The 13,875-nt window shown below is 37.0% G+C and overlaps 2 protein-coding genes across 6 annotated transcripts in view; one reads left to right on the top strand and one right to left on the bottom strand.

The window, feature by feature from the left end:
- LOC127412154 (mitochondrial proton/calcium exchanger protein-like) overlaps positions 1-12,939 on the bottom strand; it is a 38,682-nt gene extending 25,743 nt beyond the window's left edge. For all 4 annotated transcript variants that reach the window (XM_051648285.1, XM_051648286.1, XM_051648287.1 and 1 more), the window contains exons 1-2: positions 12,664-12,939; positions 390-447 (exon numbers count right to left, since the gene is read on the bottom strand). In XM_051648285.1, the coding sequence (XP_051504245.1) occupies positions 390-447; positions 12,664-12,742 (137 nt within the window). In that variant the 5' untranslated portion in view covers positions 12,743-12,939. The remainder of the gene's footprint in view (positions 1-389; positions 448-12,663) is intronic.
- Positions 12,940-13,616: 677 nt separating this feature from the next.
- LOC127412226 (histone-lysine N-methyltransferase NSD2-like) overlaps positions 13,617-13,875 on the top strand; it is a 28,611-nt gene continuing 28,352 nt past the window's right edge. For both annotated transcript variants that reach the window (XM_051648436.1, XM_051648432.1), the window contains exon 1: positions 13,617-13,846. The gene's annotated coding sequence lies outside the window, so the exon portion shown is untranslated. The remainder of the gene's footprint in view (positions 13,847-13,875) is intronic.

The raw sequence follows: 13,875 nt of genomic DNA, 5'->3' as shown, positions 1-13,875 counted from the left end.
GCTTTTGTGAATTGAAACAACTAATTCAGTGAAAAGATCTTACTCAAAATAATTATTTGTTTAGGACTCGGATATCGCTGTCAAAAAGAGCTAGGGAAGATGTTAACATTTTCAGTGATAACTTTACTTTTGGTCTGTTCCTCACACAATACTTTCGTGTGGCATCAGAAGACATGGAATATAACAAACTAGTTGTTTAGACCACTTTTAATGATACAATTATGGTACTTATTTGTCATTTGGAGCTTGACAGCCCCTGTCCTTATCCACTTTCATCAAATGGAAAAGAGTGTCCCAGGATATCCTTTAAAAATTCACCTTTTGTGTTCCACAGAAGAAAATCATAAGGGTTTAGAACGACATGAGTGAGTTCATAAAATTGAGTTTACCTGTTTGTGGCTAACCGCAGTCCAGTGCAATTAAAACATGCTCCTTCTGGTAACTTTCCTAAAAGAGTCCAAGAAAGGAAAAATCAGGATTGAAAACATATTACAAAAGGCAAAAGACTTATAAGCCCACTGTGAATTGGAGAGGGCCTAAAAACACCTTGAGTATTCCATACAGTTGCATAGGTATTTGTGCATGATGCAACAAACCATGTTCTTCTGTTCTAAGCTTGCATTTGCAATGTGTGCATAGGTTGTTAACACTTGGTAAGATGATATGACATAACATAGGCATAGGGGGTCATGAAAAGTGCTGCAGGCTACATGCCAATACAGGATTAGAGCAAGAAAGGACAGGACAAAGACTGCTCGTATGCCACTGGTGTACACATTGCCAGGGAAAATACAGGCTGGTTGCACAACTGACAAGAGAAAGGTCACATAAAAAATGATCCAGTAGTATGAAGTTTCAGAAAGACAGAGATCATCGCTGAAAAGACCAGCATACGTTTCCATGCCTGTCCAACCTGGTCTATGCTGGTTAGTGCTGGTCTACAGCCATGCTGTTCACCAAACCTATTACTTAATTGGTATAGCACCTGCCAATGAACTATGAATACATACTTCAATATGACTTATTTAGAATTCTGTTATCCAGCAATTCAAAATGTTTAGTCATGTCTAGAATACTTTTGATTTGTGTCTCTTTGCATGGTGTGCAGGGCAGGCATTTATAGAGGCTGCACATCTGTAGTTACACTAGCCTAGTTTCCATCCACTTTTCACACTATTTTGTTATCGACAAAGTGAAAATGCGTAAAAATGTTTTTGCGAAATTTTCCGTCTTCTGCCTGTTTCCATTCAAATGGCCTTTTATCGATAAAAAGGGTGTGCGTGATGACGTCATGCTTAAAAAAAACACTTTGTCACATACGTTTTGGTTTTCCGCAAAAGAAATCTGCCCTTAAGCCGTTTCCATACAGAAATGTGTGTTTATCGCTAATTCGCCTCCCAAATGTCCCTAATTTTTTTCCTCCGAAGTTTTGGTAAAATGGGGAGAGTATTGAGACAATTCATTGAAATTAGCCAGCTAACTGTCATTTTAATTTCACAAATAAATGCAATCAGAAGAGGAGGAATTGCAATCAAAAGGGAACAGCTGTCCTTCTGATAGGACTGTAATATTGGTCCTAATGTTGCGCCTATTGCAAGTTGCCACCGGTTCTGACCCGAAAATGAATCGTCATGGCCCTGTTCAAGCTGGCAACCTGCACCAAGTAGCGGGGGAAAATTTCAGTCTTAGTATAAGGACCATCCATCAATGTTTATATGCTGTGTGCACAGCTATGAAAGAAAAACTGATGCTGTGTAATTTCAGGGTTTAAATATTATACATTCCTGATATTTAATAGACTATTTTAAACAATCGTCTAATCTAAAGCATCACCATCTCAACTGCATTATATCTGAACTTGATTATCATCTAAAATTAATTTTAGTGTCATAATGCAATTTATATTTTCTGAAGAAGCTCAGCAAATGCGATCCGAGGTAAAGAGGGTTAGATTTAAAATATTTAAAAGTTTTAAAAGGTTCAAAAGCTCGTTTTCTGAAAGTGAACTCAGCATTGGACAAATAGTCCTGATTGTTTATAGTCTTGAAGTGTAGAAAATGTCATTCAGCTGACTTTATTCATCTACAGAACAGGGTAAGGCTCATTTAAGTTTGTGTAAAGAAAAGGTCTAAAAAAAATTTCGCTTGGTAATTTATTTAATTTAATATAGGGAATTTTGCCAGCATTTTTTCAAAAGCTAAACAATAATTTTATAGAATTGGGCTATATGTTAGTGTTCCAAAAAAGCACACTGAAGCTTTTCTCCTAGTATTATGTATTTATTTTTCATTTAAAACATCTTTGTGCACAGAAATATGTTTTTTGTATTGTGGACTAATTCCGGGACTGCCGTCTATTATTTTGAATGGTGTGAAAAAGCAACTTTAATAAATAAACGGATGACTACCGTGATTTAATTAAACACAAAGAGTGGCCATTCATTTGTTTTCCGTGCACTTGTTGATGTGAATGATATGAGATATTTGTGTTGGCACTCCTGGAAGTGTCATGTTAGCATCGGATTAATATGCCGTTAAGATCAATCCATAATCACGTACAATAAATTGGCTTTCAAGGATGTATACCTTGTCATCATCATTAACATAGGCTAACGATTGGGGTAAATTCTGTCATGTGACACTACATTTTTGCGTTAATGCCAATTTTCTCGACAAAAAGTGTTTCCAAACCAGTTTTTTGCAACATTTGAGTTTATGCACTAGAGTTAAACTGAAAAATATTATGTCGACACTTATGAAATTTTAGCGATAATTTTGTTACATTTTCCATCAGCTTTATTTTTATGTGCTAAAACTTTTTTTCGCAAAAAATCCTTGGATGGAAACTTTTTGTCGAGAAAATTGTCATTAACACAAAAATGTAGTGTCACATGACAGAATTTGCCCCAATCGTTAGCCTGTGTTAATCATGAAGACACGGTATACATCCTTGAAAGCCAATTTATTGTACGTGATTATGGATTGATCTTAACGGCATAAAGATCCGATCACTGCAAACACGACACTTCCAGGAGTGCCAACACAAATATTTCATATCATTCACATCAACAAGTGCACGAAGAACAAATGAATGGCCACAAATGTGGATGGAAACTAGGCTACTGTTAACTTCACCCCAACCCCGAAACCTAACTCTACCCTAACCCTAATCTAACCTAACCCTACCCCTAAACCTACCCATACCTCAATCTAATAGCAGCAAACAATAATCTTGCGGGAATTTTGCAGATCAACAATTAGTTACACAATAGACCCTTTCACACATACCGTGATTTCCAGAAATTTGACTGCATTTTTCAGGTTAGAGGTCATGTGTGAACACCACCCTTTTGAAAGTATTGAGTTTTTTTCTCTGGCAATTTCCCTTAATGAGAAGTTGTATCATTAATACCTATAAATGTCCATTTTGATGGTATGTGTGAACAGCACATGGTACATTTACCAGTAAAGGCAACTCAATGATTTTCCTGTAATTTCCCTGGTTGCATGTGTGAAAGGGGCTAATAAGTACATTGTATTGTATGTATTTTACTGTTAGTACATAGTAGATAAAGACACCTATAAAGTGGGACCAACAGATGGAAAAGCGCACATGAAATGCTTGATAGATTTCTGAAGCAATCGTCATGCTATTTGTGTCGCTTTACTATCAGCTATGATGAGGAAAGGAGAAGCACTCTAAGAAGCAGATATCTCATGTCGCCATCCAGAACCAGCAACCTCGTGGTTATAGTTAAAAAAAAAAAAAAAGAAAAGAAAAAGGAATAGGATAGATTAATTTTAATTACTAATTAAATACTATTAAATAAAAATAATTAACAATGCTTTAAACAAATTTATTTTAATATAATCAGTATTTAATTTAATAATATTTATAAGAGTGTTTTGATAATTCTTTTATTGTGCTTTAAAGAGATTTCTTTAATATACGGTTCTTAAGAAACTGAAAAAATGTGGTACACTTCTAAACTGAGTGTTTTGATAGAGAACTGTTTATTACATTTTATGAACAGTTTGTTCATTTCTCGTTCATACTGAATGTAAAGGGCCACTTTGTTAAATAAAAGACATGTAGTCATTGTTTATTATTTTTATGACAATAGTGCTGCCAGTCAAATGCTATAACTACACAGTAACTGCACCAACAAAACAGTTACTTGATTTTAGTGTGGATTTTGAAGTTACTGAATTTTTCTCAAACTCTGGGAACAGTTGAGCTAGACCTGTCTGTCACAGGACAAATCACAGTCTAAGAAACACGATTTTGATCAAAATGTGAAGTTACTGTGTTTTGCCTTTGCAAAGTATAATAATCAATAAGACGAACTTGGATCTTTCAGCAATTGTTTTGGAATTGAACCGTGACTCAGAATCAGATTAAAATGTGAGGTGCCTAAAGATTCCCACCTCTAAGATATACATGTTAATAGGATCACAACTGTCTTCGTCATTGTGCGCATGCTCTGAAAAACAGAGGGGACATGACATGTATTTAACCCAGAGTCAAATGCAACACAAACAAGGTATCATGGCGAACACAAGGAACTTATATTTTCTTTAATAAATGGACTAACGAAAAACAAGAAACGGCGACAAAAAGCTAAAAAAGCAGGCTTTACGCAATAGGTCAACCTGAAAACATCAATGTCACTTCCTCAGCTGATGTCCTTCCTTCAAATATTCAATTACGCATTGTTGCGTCATGTACACTTGGACAGACAGATGAAGACTATAGCTCAACTATGCAAAAACCCACAGTAGCTTGATTATAACTGTGTATTTAAATTTACTGACAGATGTTCTCACCCTTTCTGTCTTGGTTCCTAATATACAGTAACCCTTCAAACCTTCTTTCTGAACCATTTCTCTCTCCAATGCTGTTAAACTTCATTTATATCCTGCATTTACAGTCTCTTGATTCTCTGACTGAACATTAGCCTTATCCAATCAGAGGCAACAAGAGCAGACCAGACTCCATAATTAATCTGTTCTCATCCCATTTTCCTGGTCTTTAATACTATGGTGTCTGTAGGAGGAGCTTTGGTCCAGTGCCCAGGTTAAGTCTAATCTCCGACTCTATCGCCATACACAGGTTATAGAGGGAGACCGTTGGCCCAGCACGCCTGGAGAAGCCTAATCTTCTTGGTGCCAGGATGTTCGTATTGAAGGATAAACACTTTCTGTCCATCTTGTCTCTACTTTCTCTCTCTAAATTTAGCTCTATAGGATCACATCATGAGGTCAGTCCACTGTTGCCAGAAGGCAAAAAGGCTTTGTAAGCCTTCTTGTGTTTGCATGAAAAAAGTCTTAAAATAATAAACCTGTTTGCCTGTAATAAAGAGATTGTGAAAGGAACCAGAAACCTGAACTTAGAGATCTGTAAATGATCATGGTCTAGCTTCCTTTAAGGGTGGAGTAAAAGGCAAACGTTGTGCTCACAAATTTTCTGTTCTATTTTGGGTTGCTATAGAAACTACACAACCGTAACAAGTTTTAGGGTGTGTCTGGAAGAGAACTCAACAAAGAGTCACCATAGAGCGTATATAGGCCCAGAAAATGCTTTTGACTCTGTATAATGCTTCAGATATACTGATTCAATGGTTAAGAGTAATCAGTTTAAAAGTGAAGTGTAAAGTTTTTCCAATAACACAATACATTCTCCTGCAGCTTAAAGGTAGAGTGTGGTTTTAGAAAGGACCTCACTGGGGTTATGATGCTTCCAGCTGCACTGAATGCACGTTTAGAAGCAGTGTTAACTTCAAAATTACTGACAAAATGTTCAAGGTGTTTTTTGATTCCGTTCACGAATACAAGATGAAAAATGCGCATCATGAGGATAATTAAGTAATTTTAATTAAAACATACTGTTGACAAAAATATGACAGAAAAATTAATGACACTGCATCTGGTTTATTCAAATGATTCAGTTCTGGCATTTTAAGGATTGGTCCATCTGAGCTATACGTGAGCTGAACATGGATAAACTGAAGTGCTTTACTAGTAGGTTAATCACTTTACTCAAATGCATCATAGGCTATATAAATGAGATTAATCAGCCATATAAACAATATAAATATTACAACTTACATCAACCCAGACAACAAAGCGAATGCACAGCTATAACTTGGACTAAGTTGCGTGCTAGATGTATAACTCATGTTGTGAATAGTTTGTTGCCGTAACAATGCACTATATAGTGCAAAATCCTAAAATCTCAACAACCCCCCCCCCCCCCCCAAACAAAAACAGAACATTAGCATGAAGCTACAACATAGTAACTACGGATGCAATTAGGGATGTGCAGGACTAATTGAGTACTTAATCTGCACCAAATATTAAAAACACTACTCCAATATTGCAAATTGATTTTCCTTTGCACATTGTTCACAATGCTGACTTTCCCTTTTAATATCTCACTAAATCTTGCATTTACAATTGAGTACACATTCATCAAGGTGTTGGTTGAGAGATGATGGCGTGTGCTTTTTTTTGTTTGTTTTTTTGTGATCAAACGTTTTTATTGCTTTCTACACAAACAACTATACAGACAAGCAAGGAACGACGCTTTTAGGTAAAGCTAAGTGTGGCAATACTTGCAATATTTTGATTCTTACTGAATTGTACACTATTTGTAATCGGTTCCTGTTAAAGTCATGCATACCAACGGATTAGGATCCATGTTTATAGTGGAAAGAAAATGCAAAGCGATACGAGACACTCGGAAGCTAATCAGAGCATGTGTGTATGTGTGTGAAATCTCAGAACGCATTTTCTAAAAAGCCAACTTTCCACCACTTGTTTTTCTGAATAATACAATGTGAAATTATACAAATGAGAAAGCATAGTTTATTGAAGTTAGCTTATTCTGAAACCATTCTTGATAACATTTGTGAATTAAACAAAATATAAATGTCACGTATATGTCATTCTTGTTATTTTAAACATAACTTTTTATTTACAAGTAATCGATTACTTGTTTGTAGGGGTTAGAGTACTCGACTACAAAATTACTCGATAATGCCTGTATCTAGGTCTAATACTTCACTTTACTTATTATATGCTATTATTTCAGGAATTTATTTCAGATTTTCGCAAGTTCTTATATCCACAGTTTTTCTGAGGAGCCACCATGATGATTCTAATTGCCTGTTTTCTATTTCTGGTCTTGAGACGGAATGTAAAACTAACCGAAATGAGTAACACAGACGCAGAACAGCAACCATTTAAGTGTTATTTGGAGTAAAAATGTATTTCACACTCAACTTGTGCAGTTGTCATAACAACTCAAAGTAGTTAATGATATCAACATAACTAAGCTTGGACCATCGCTTAATGTCATCTACTGTACATACTCAGGTGAGGCACTGTAAAAAAAAAAAAAAAAAGCAATCATCTCGACTCTGTGAAGTATCAGCACTATAACGCCACTTGTTTTTTTGGCAATTTTTGCAAATGTAATACTTTACCACTAAGAACAGACGCTGATGCAGGTGAAAACACTGAAGACCGGAAATTAAAAACCTTTTGAACACGAGTCTGTTTCCAGATGGACTGATTAAATAGTCCTGTATTTTTTTTTACTCACGATAGTAATCAAACCAGACAATCAGAATGGCTCATATAAAATTGTGAAAGTGTTTTCCAGTTTTGAGTGCAATAAGCATTCATTAAGATGGTTATTGCAAGAACTGTGGCCAGTCAGTGGGCGAGCTGTCTGAGGCTCAATTTTCAAAAGAGTTTAAACACTGTGGTGCATTCAAAACATTTCTCTGTTTGTTCAAGCGGTTTGATATGTCACCTTCTATTAACAAACAGTGCAAGTTTTTGGTGGGACTACCAGTGTGCGTGAAAACAACTGAAGATGGCAGTATCTGGGAAATATTATTACAATAAAAACATTTTTAAAAATAATTTCTCCTTTGTAGTGTTGCTCAACACAACAATAAATGTTAACAGGTATTACAAACATATTCTTTATAATACTTACACTTGATAACAGGCTTTATAATGGTATCTGAAAAATTATTTCCTACACTTGATTATCTGCACTCACATGACAGCAGAAATCACCAAGGCAACCTGTGTCTGAGGTCATCATGACCTGAGGACTTCCAGAAGGAACTACACTGAGAACAGGAAGTAAGTTCTGGGGGTGGGGGGGCTATATATTCCTTAGAAAATCTCCTAGCAGATAAAGTGACTGTCAGCATTCAGGGCTTTTCTACTGTAGTTTTGTGTGTGTTGGTCTTATCAGAGGTAACAGCACTTCTCAGAGAGTGATAACACAGCCGGACTAGAACACAAAAAGTTGCTCAGCTATACAGTACATCATTTATGTATACAGTAATTATAAGGTCATGTAAAAAACAAGGTCAACAATGATACATAGTCTTTAAAACAAAAAGCAACAGTGGAAATACAGTAAAACATCTGTGTGTTTATGCAAATGAATAAGCACAGTGGTTTATATCCAGTGATACATGAAGAATAGGACAGTCAACTCCAACCAAAGTATACACAGCAAAGCCTCACCCTCATGCCATCCCAGATGTGTATGACTTTCTATTATTTTAGAAGAATATCTCAGCTCTGTAGGTCCATACCATGCAAGTGAATGGTGACCAAAACTTTGAAGCTCCAAAAAGCACATGAAGACAGCATAAAAGTCATCCATATGACTCCAGTGGTTTAATCCGTCTTCAAAATCGATCTAATCGACAGATCTTTTTTTCACTGTCCATCTTGCCATTGCAGTTTATAGGCACAATCATGATTTCAAGCTCACTTCCTAGTCCTTGACACATGCGTAGAGTGTAATGAAACAGCTGATGCCAAGATTTATAATGAAAAGGGAGTTATATTTTGGCCTGTTCTCACCCAAAACTGTCTGGATCGCTTCAAAAGACATGGATTAAATCACTGGAGTCTGATGGATTACTTTTATGTGGCCTTTGTGCAAAATTTTGGTCACCATTCACTTGCATTGTATGCACCTACAGAGCAGAGATATACTTCTACAAATCTTCATTTGTGTTCAGCAGAAGAAAGAAAGTCATACACATCTGATGGCATGAGGGTGAGTAAATGATGAGAGAATTTTCATTTTTGAGTGAACTATTATAACCTTTAAGAAAAATAAACAGAACCACACAAATTTAGGCAGCTTGTCTGAATCTCAGACCAGGTGTCCTTTCCTCTTATATTGGTTGCCTGTGCCAGCAGGTACAGAAAAAAACATCACAGTCTGTGTTGGTACATTTAACCAGCTTTGTAGAAGCCCTGTGGAGTGAGCTAGTGGCCTGATAATAAAAACCCATTGCTGGCAAGCGACAATGTATGTTAAGACTTGGCTGCAGATGCTAAATTTATCTCACTGTAAACCTTTTTTGGCCAGCGTTCATTGATGCGGTTAACAAACTTTCATCAGCTAATTTTTTAAGTTCTGTAAATGGTTGCTTCTATGGAATGTCAGTGTTGTCGTGCAGGTCTTTTTGAGGTTAATCCACATTATCAATTAAAATACTCAATATACTTGTGGTTGTGGTAGCATTTGCTTACCCAACAAAACATCCAGATCAGACCTTTAATTTATAGGCTGCATGCAAAGGTGTGGTTAATCATTTTCTAGACCACTAGAAGACAAAGTCCACACATAGGTTACGGAGGTTTCTCAGGAAGCACTTCATGTATATTTCCAAATCAGTTACACATTGTGGTAACAATGTTGTTGTTGAGAAAGCAGGCAAAAGAGCATCTGTGTCATTTTTAACAGAAACGGTATATGACTGTGAACTCCCTCAGGGTCGAAAATCACTTACTACAGCTGCAGGGTCCATGGATATAATGGCATAATAATTTTTAATAATTTCCTCGATTTACTTGGAGAGAACTGTGAACAAATTACTATCCGCACACAAGCACAGAGTCCAAATAATTTTACTGGTAGCTGCTATAAATAGCCATATACAGGCCTCTTCGATTTCCAGTACATACAAGACTAAATGAGATTTAAGTAAGATGGATTGAGGTATAAAGTAGAAATAGGCCTAGATAGTGACTTGCATTTCTGGGGCCGGAAGGGTTGCAACTTAGTTCAACCATTAATCATTACATAAGACAGATATGGACCTTAGGACATACCAGAGTGTTAAAGGTACAGCTCACCCAAAATGAAAAAAGGACAATATTAACCTAGTTTCCATCCACTTTTCGCACTGTTTTGTTATCGACAAAGTGAAAATGTGTAAAACATTTTTTGCTAAATTTGCCGTCTTCTGCCCGTTTCCATTCAAATGGCCTTTTATCGATAAAAATGGTGTGCGTGATGACGTCATGCTTAAAAAAACACTTTGTCGCATAAGTTTTGGTTTATCGCAAAAGAAATCTGCCCTTAAGCCGCTTCTATACAGAAATGTGTTTATATCGCTAATTGTGTACCTTTCGCCTCCCAGATGTATTGAGACAATTCATTGAAATTAGCCAGCTTACTGTCATTTTAATTTCACAAATAAAAGCAATCAGAAGAGGAGGAATTTGCCCTTCTGATAGGCCTGTAATATTGGTCCTGATGTTGCTCCTATCGCAGTTTGCCACAAGTTCTGTCCCGAAAGCGAATCATCACGGCCCTGTTTAAGCTGGCAACCTGCACCAAGTAGTGGGGGAAACTTTTGTCTTAGTATAAGGACCATCCATCAATGTTTATATGCTGTGTGCACAACTATTATAGAAAAATGTATGTTGTGTAATATCAGGGTTATATATATATGATACATTCCTGATATTTAATAGGCTATTTTGAACAATCATCTAATCTAAAGGATTGCCATCACAACTGAATTATGTCCAGCAACTTTTAATGACCAACTGAATTTGATTATCATCTAAAATAAATTTTAGCGTCATAATGCAATTTACATTTTCTGAAGAAGCTCAGCAAATGCGATCCGAGGTAAAGAGGGTTTGATTTAAAATCTTTAAATGTTTTAAAATATTCTAAAGCTCATTTTCTGAAAGTGAACTCGGCATTGGACAAATAGTCCTGATTGTTTATAGTCTTGGAAGTGTAGAAAAACCCTTGGATGGAAACATAGCTATTGATCTGTTTCTCACCCAAACCTATCATATCACTTCTGAAGGTATGGATTTAACCACTGGAGTCTTATGGGTTACTTTTATGCTGCCTTTATGTGCATTTTGGATCTTCAAAGTTCTGTTCACCATTCATTTGCATTGTATGGACCTACAGAGCTGAAATATTTTTCTAAAAATCTTTGATTGTGTTTAGCAGAAGAAAGAAAGACATAAACATCTGGGATGGCATGATGGTGAATAAGTGATGACAAAATTTTTGGGTGAAGTATCCCTTAAGTGTGTTGTGGAAAGAAAAGCCTAATAATTTCCCCGTCATTATGTGCGTAGTGCATTCTTAACACTGCTATTGCTCTAGAAACACAAAGCAACCCGTTTTTTATTCGCCTACTTTTCATTTAAAAGCATATTAGCAGATGTTTTTTATAATACGGCATGTCTAAGCGCGTTTGCTTTACTATGGCTGCTGGTGAAACAGGAAACAGTCACTGCAGTCTGCGACAGACGGCTGTCCTCAGATAACCTCCAACACACACCGGGCTAATTAACTCCTATTCTCAAGATATAGCGCTGTAAAGCTATATGTAGTCACATCGCACATAGACTACGACTATTTAAACACAAAAACAACACATGCGGTATAAATTATCCATGGCGCTTTAGCGTCGCGTCGACGTAATCAGACGTCAGTTACGCTACACTGGTAACTGGATTTATGGCGTGATGGAAATTAACAAACTAGTTTCCTTTACAGTAATTAATGTATATCTAACAAAAGAAGCACTCCGTAATTACACGAAACTCAACTGTTTCTTTAAATGTGTGGAAACGACTCGTGTGTTAATCATAACAATGACCAGGCAAAACAGCGGCCAACAACAGTTACAACACTATTGTTTTCTGGAAATGACTTTACAGTAACAGAGAATGAAGACACAAAAGCGCAAACACGTGTCACACTTTGACACATAAGAACAGGTTACAGTGTCTCCATTATATGCTCCTATAATCGTTATACTGGACGCATCCCATATACATGCAGCACGTGAAAACCTTTAAATGTCGGATGGTTCTCGGTTATTACTGATCGCTTCAATCTGTGAAGCTAAACAGTTAGCTTGTTAGCTAATCACTTACAGCCTCCGATTTCACCCCCTTACTGTAATCTTGCGTACCATGATTGCAAGCTAAGTGGCTAGGTCATGAACTTTATGATTTACACACATGACACTTTACATAAAAGACACAGAGGCATTTGCATTATACATAACTAGTCTGGGCATATCCAAATAAATAAAATAAATAATAAACACTGCAAGTGAATCAGTGGAATATTAAAGTCACAAGGCCGTGGTGCGTTTTGCTCAAATATAAAGCAAATTGTTTACTGTACGCCGGGTATCAGCTCCGTATTTGACAGTTCGTAACGGGCTGTGGTCCTTTTAAAAATAACGATGCCAAGAAAATTACAATTACACAATACTTTCAAATGTTTTAAACAATAAAAATAACCCACACACAGATCTAACTCATGCGATTGGGAAAACAGTTTTACCTTTTCTGAATTCGTTCTTTAATGACCAAGATGTTTTCAGAAAAGGAGTCCGAGACCTGGTGAGCAAAATCGATGCCATTCTGTTCCCGTCTGTATGGATGAAAAGGCGCCTAACGTTAATGTAATATTTACAGTAACGCTGGATCGACGTACGTAGAATGCCAGAACGCTGACGGTTTATGAACTATCCACAGATATCATAGTCCCAAGCTCTTGGCTAATGTCCTTGCACCCTCCTCGGTGATCCCAGCGACGAGTTTGCAAGCGCTCGATACTTGCTTCCGTGTTCCTGTGCTTGGGCCGCTTTACGCCAGCAGGGGGCGTATTGTGCTGGTGGTGACAGGACCGACCCAGAATAAATGAAGTGCTGCCCCGTTGCGTTCAGGGACATCACATCACCACCAATCATATGCCTAAAAAAAGTTAACAGACTCTTAAAACCCTCTTAAAACAATCAAATCTTTCAGATATACCGGAAACGCTACATACTTTAGGGGGAATCATGTAATTTTACTTAAATGTTATGCACTGGTGATACATTGACGCATGTTTCCATTTTGTGATTACATTGCACAGATTTGTACTAAAAAGTTTCGAAATATTCGTCGAAATTCTTACGACATGTTCATAAAACGGACATTTAGCAATCAAGATGCTTGTGAGTCCTGGCGCGCTTATTTTCAGGTTGCCAGGCACTCTGTTAAAGCAAAATTTGACGACGAGGCCAAGTCTTATCAACATGTCTAATAAAAAAAAACACTTAAAGAGTAAATGATTCATTATAATATTATTTTATAAGCGACCAACAATCACAAATAATAAATGACAATATTACAAATTAAACAGTACAAGGACACAAAGCTGAACGCTGGCCCCATATTGCACGTGCAACCTGGCAACCACACCGAATTCCCGCCCTCTTTCGCCTGACGTCACATGGTGAGAAGCCCTCCTCCGCTCGATTTCTCGAGCAGTGGTCTGTGTAGCTTTGCCGTTTTTCGGAATAAAAACAAAAACAGATGACCTCAGAATCGCAAGAGTTTGACTTAAACTACATATCCGCGATGATGTTTGGAGCACGCCAGGGAAAAATGTGATGATGTTCATCGGAGAGTGACCCTTGAAGAGAGTGATATTTGAAAAGACCGGTTGAATTGTGCCGTCGAGTGTCAGCCAATCGGATGTGAGTATTTTTGGCGCTGATTGGGATGA

This window comes from Myxocyprinus asiaticus, chromosome 21 (genome assembly GCF_019703515.2).
Source record: "Myxocyprinus asiaticus isolate MX2 ecotype Aquarium Trade chromosome 21, UBuf_Myxa_2, whole genome shotgun sequence".
Lineage (NCBI taxonomy): Eukaryota > Metazoa > Chordata > Actinopteri > Cypriniformes > Catostomidae > Myxocyprinus > Myxocyprinus asiaticus.
This window is presented reverse-complemented; position numbering and strand designations above follow the sequence as displayed.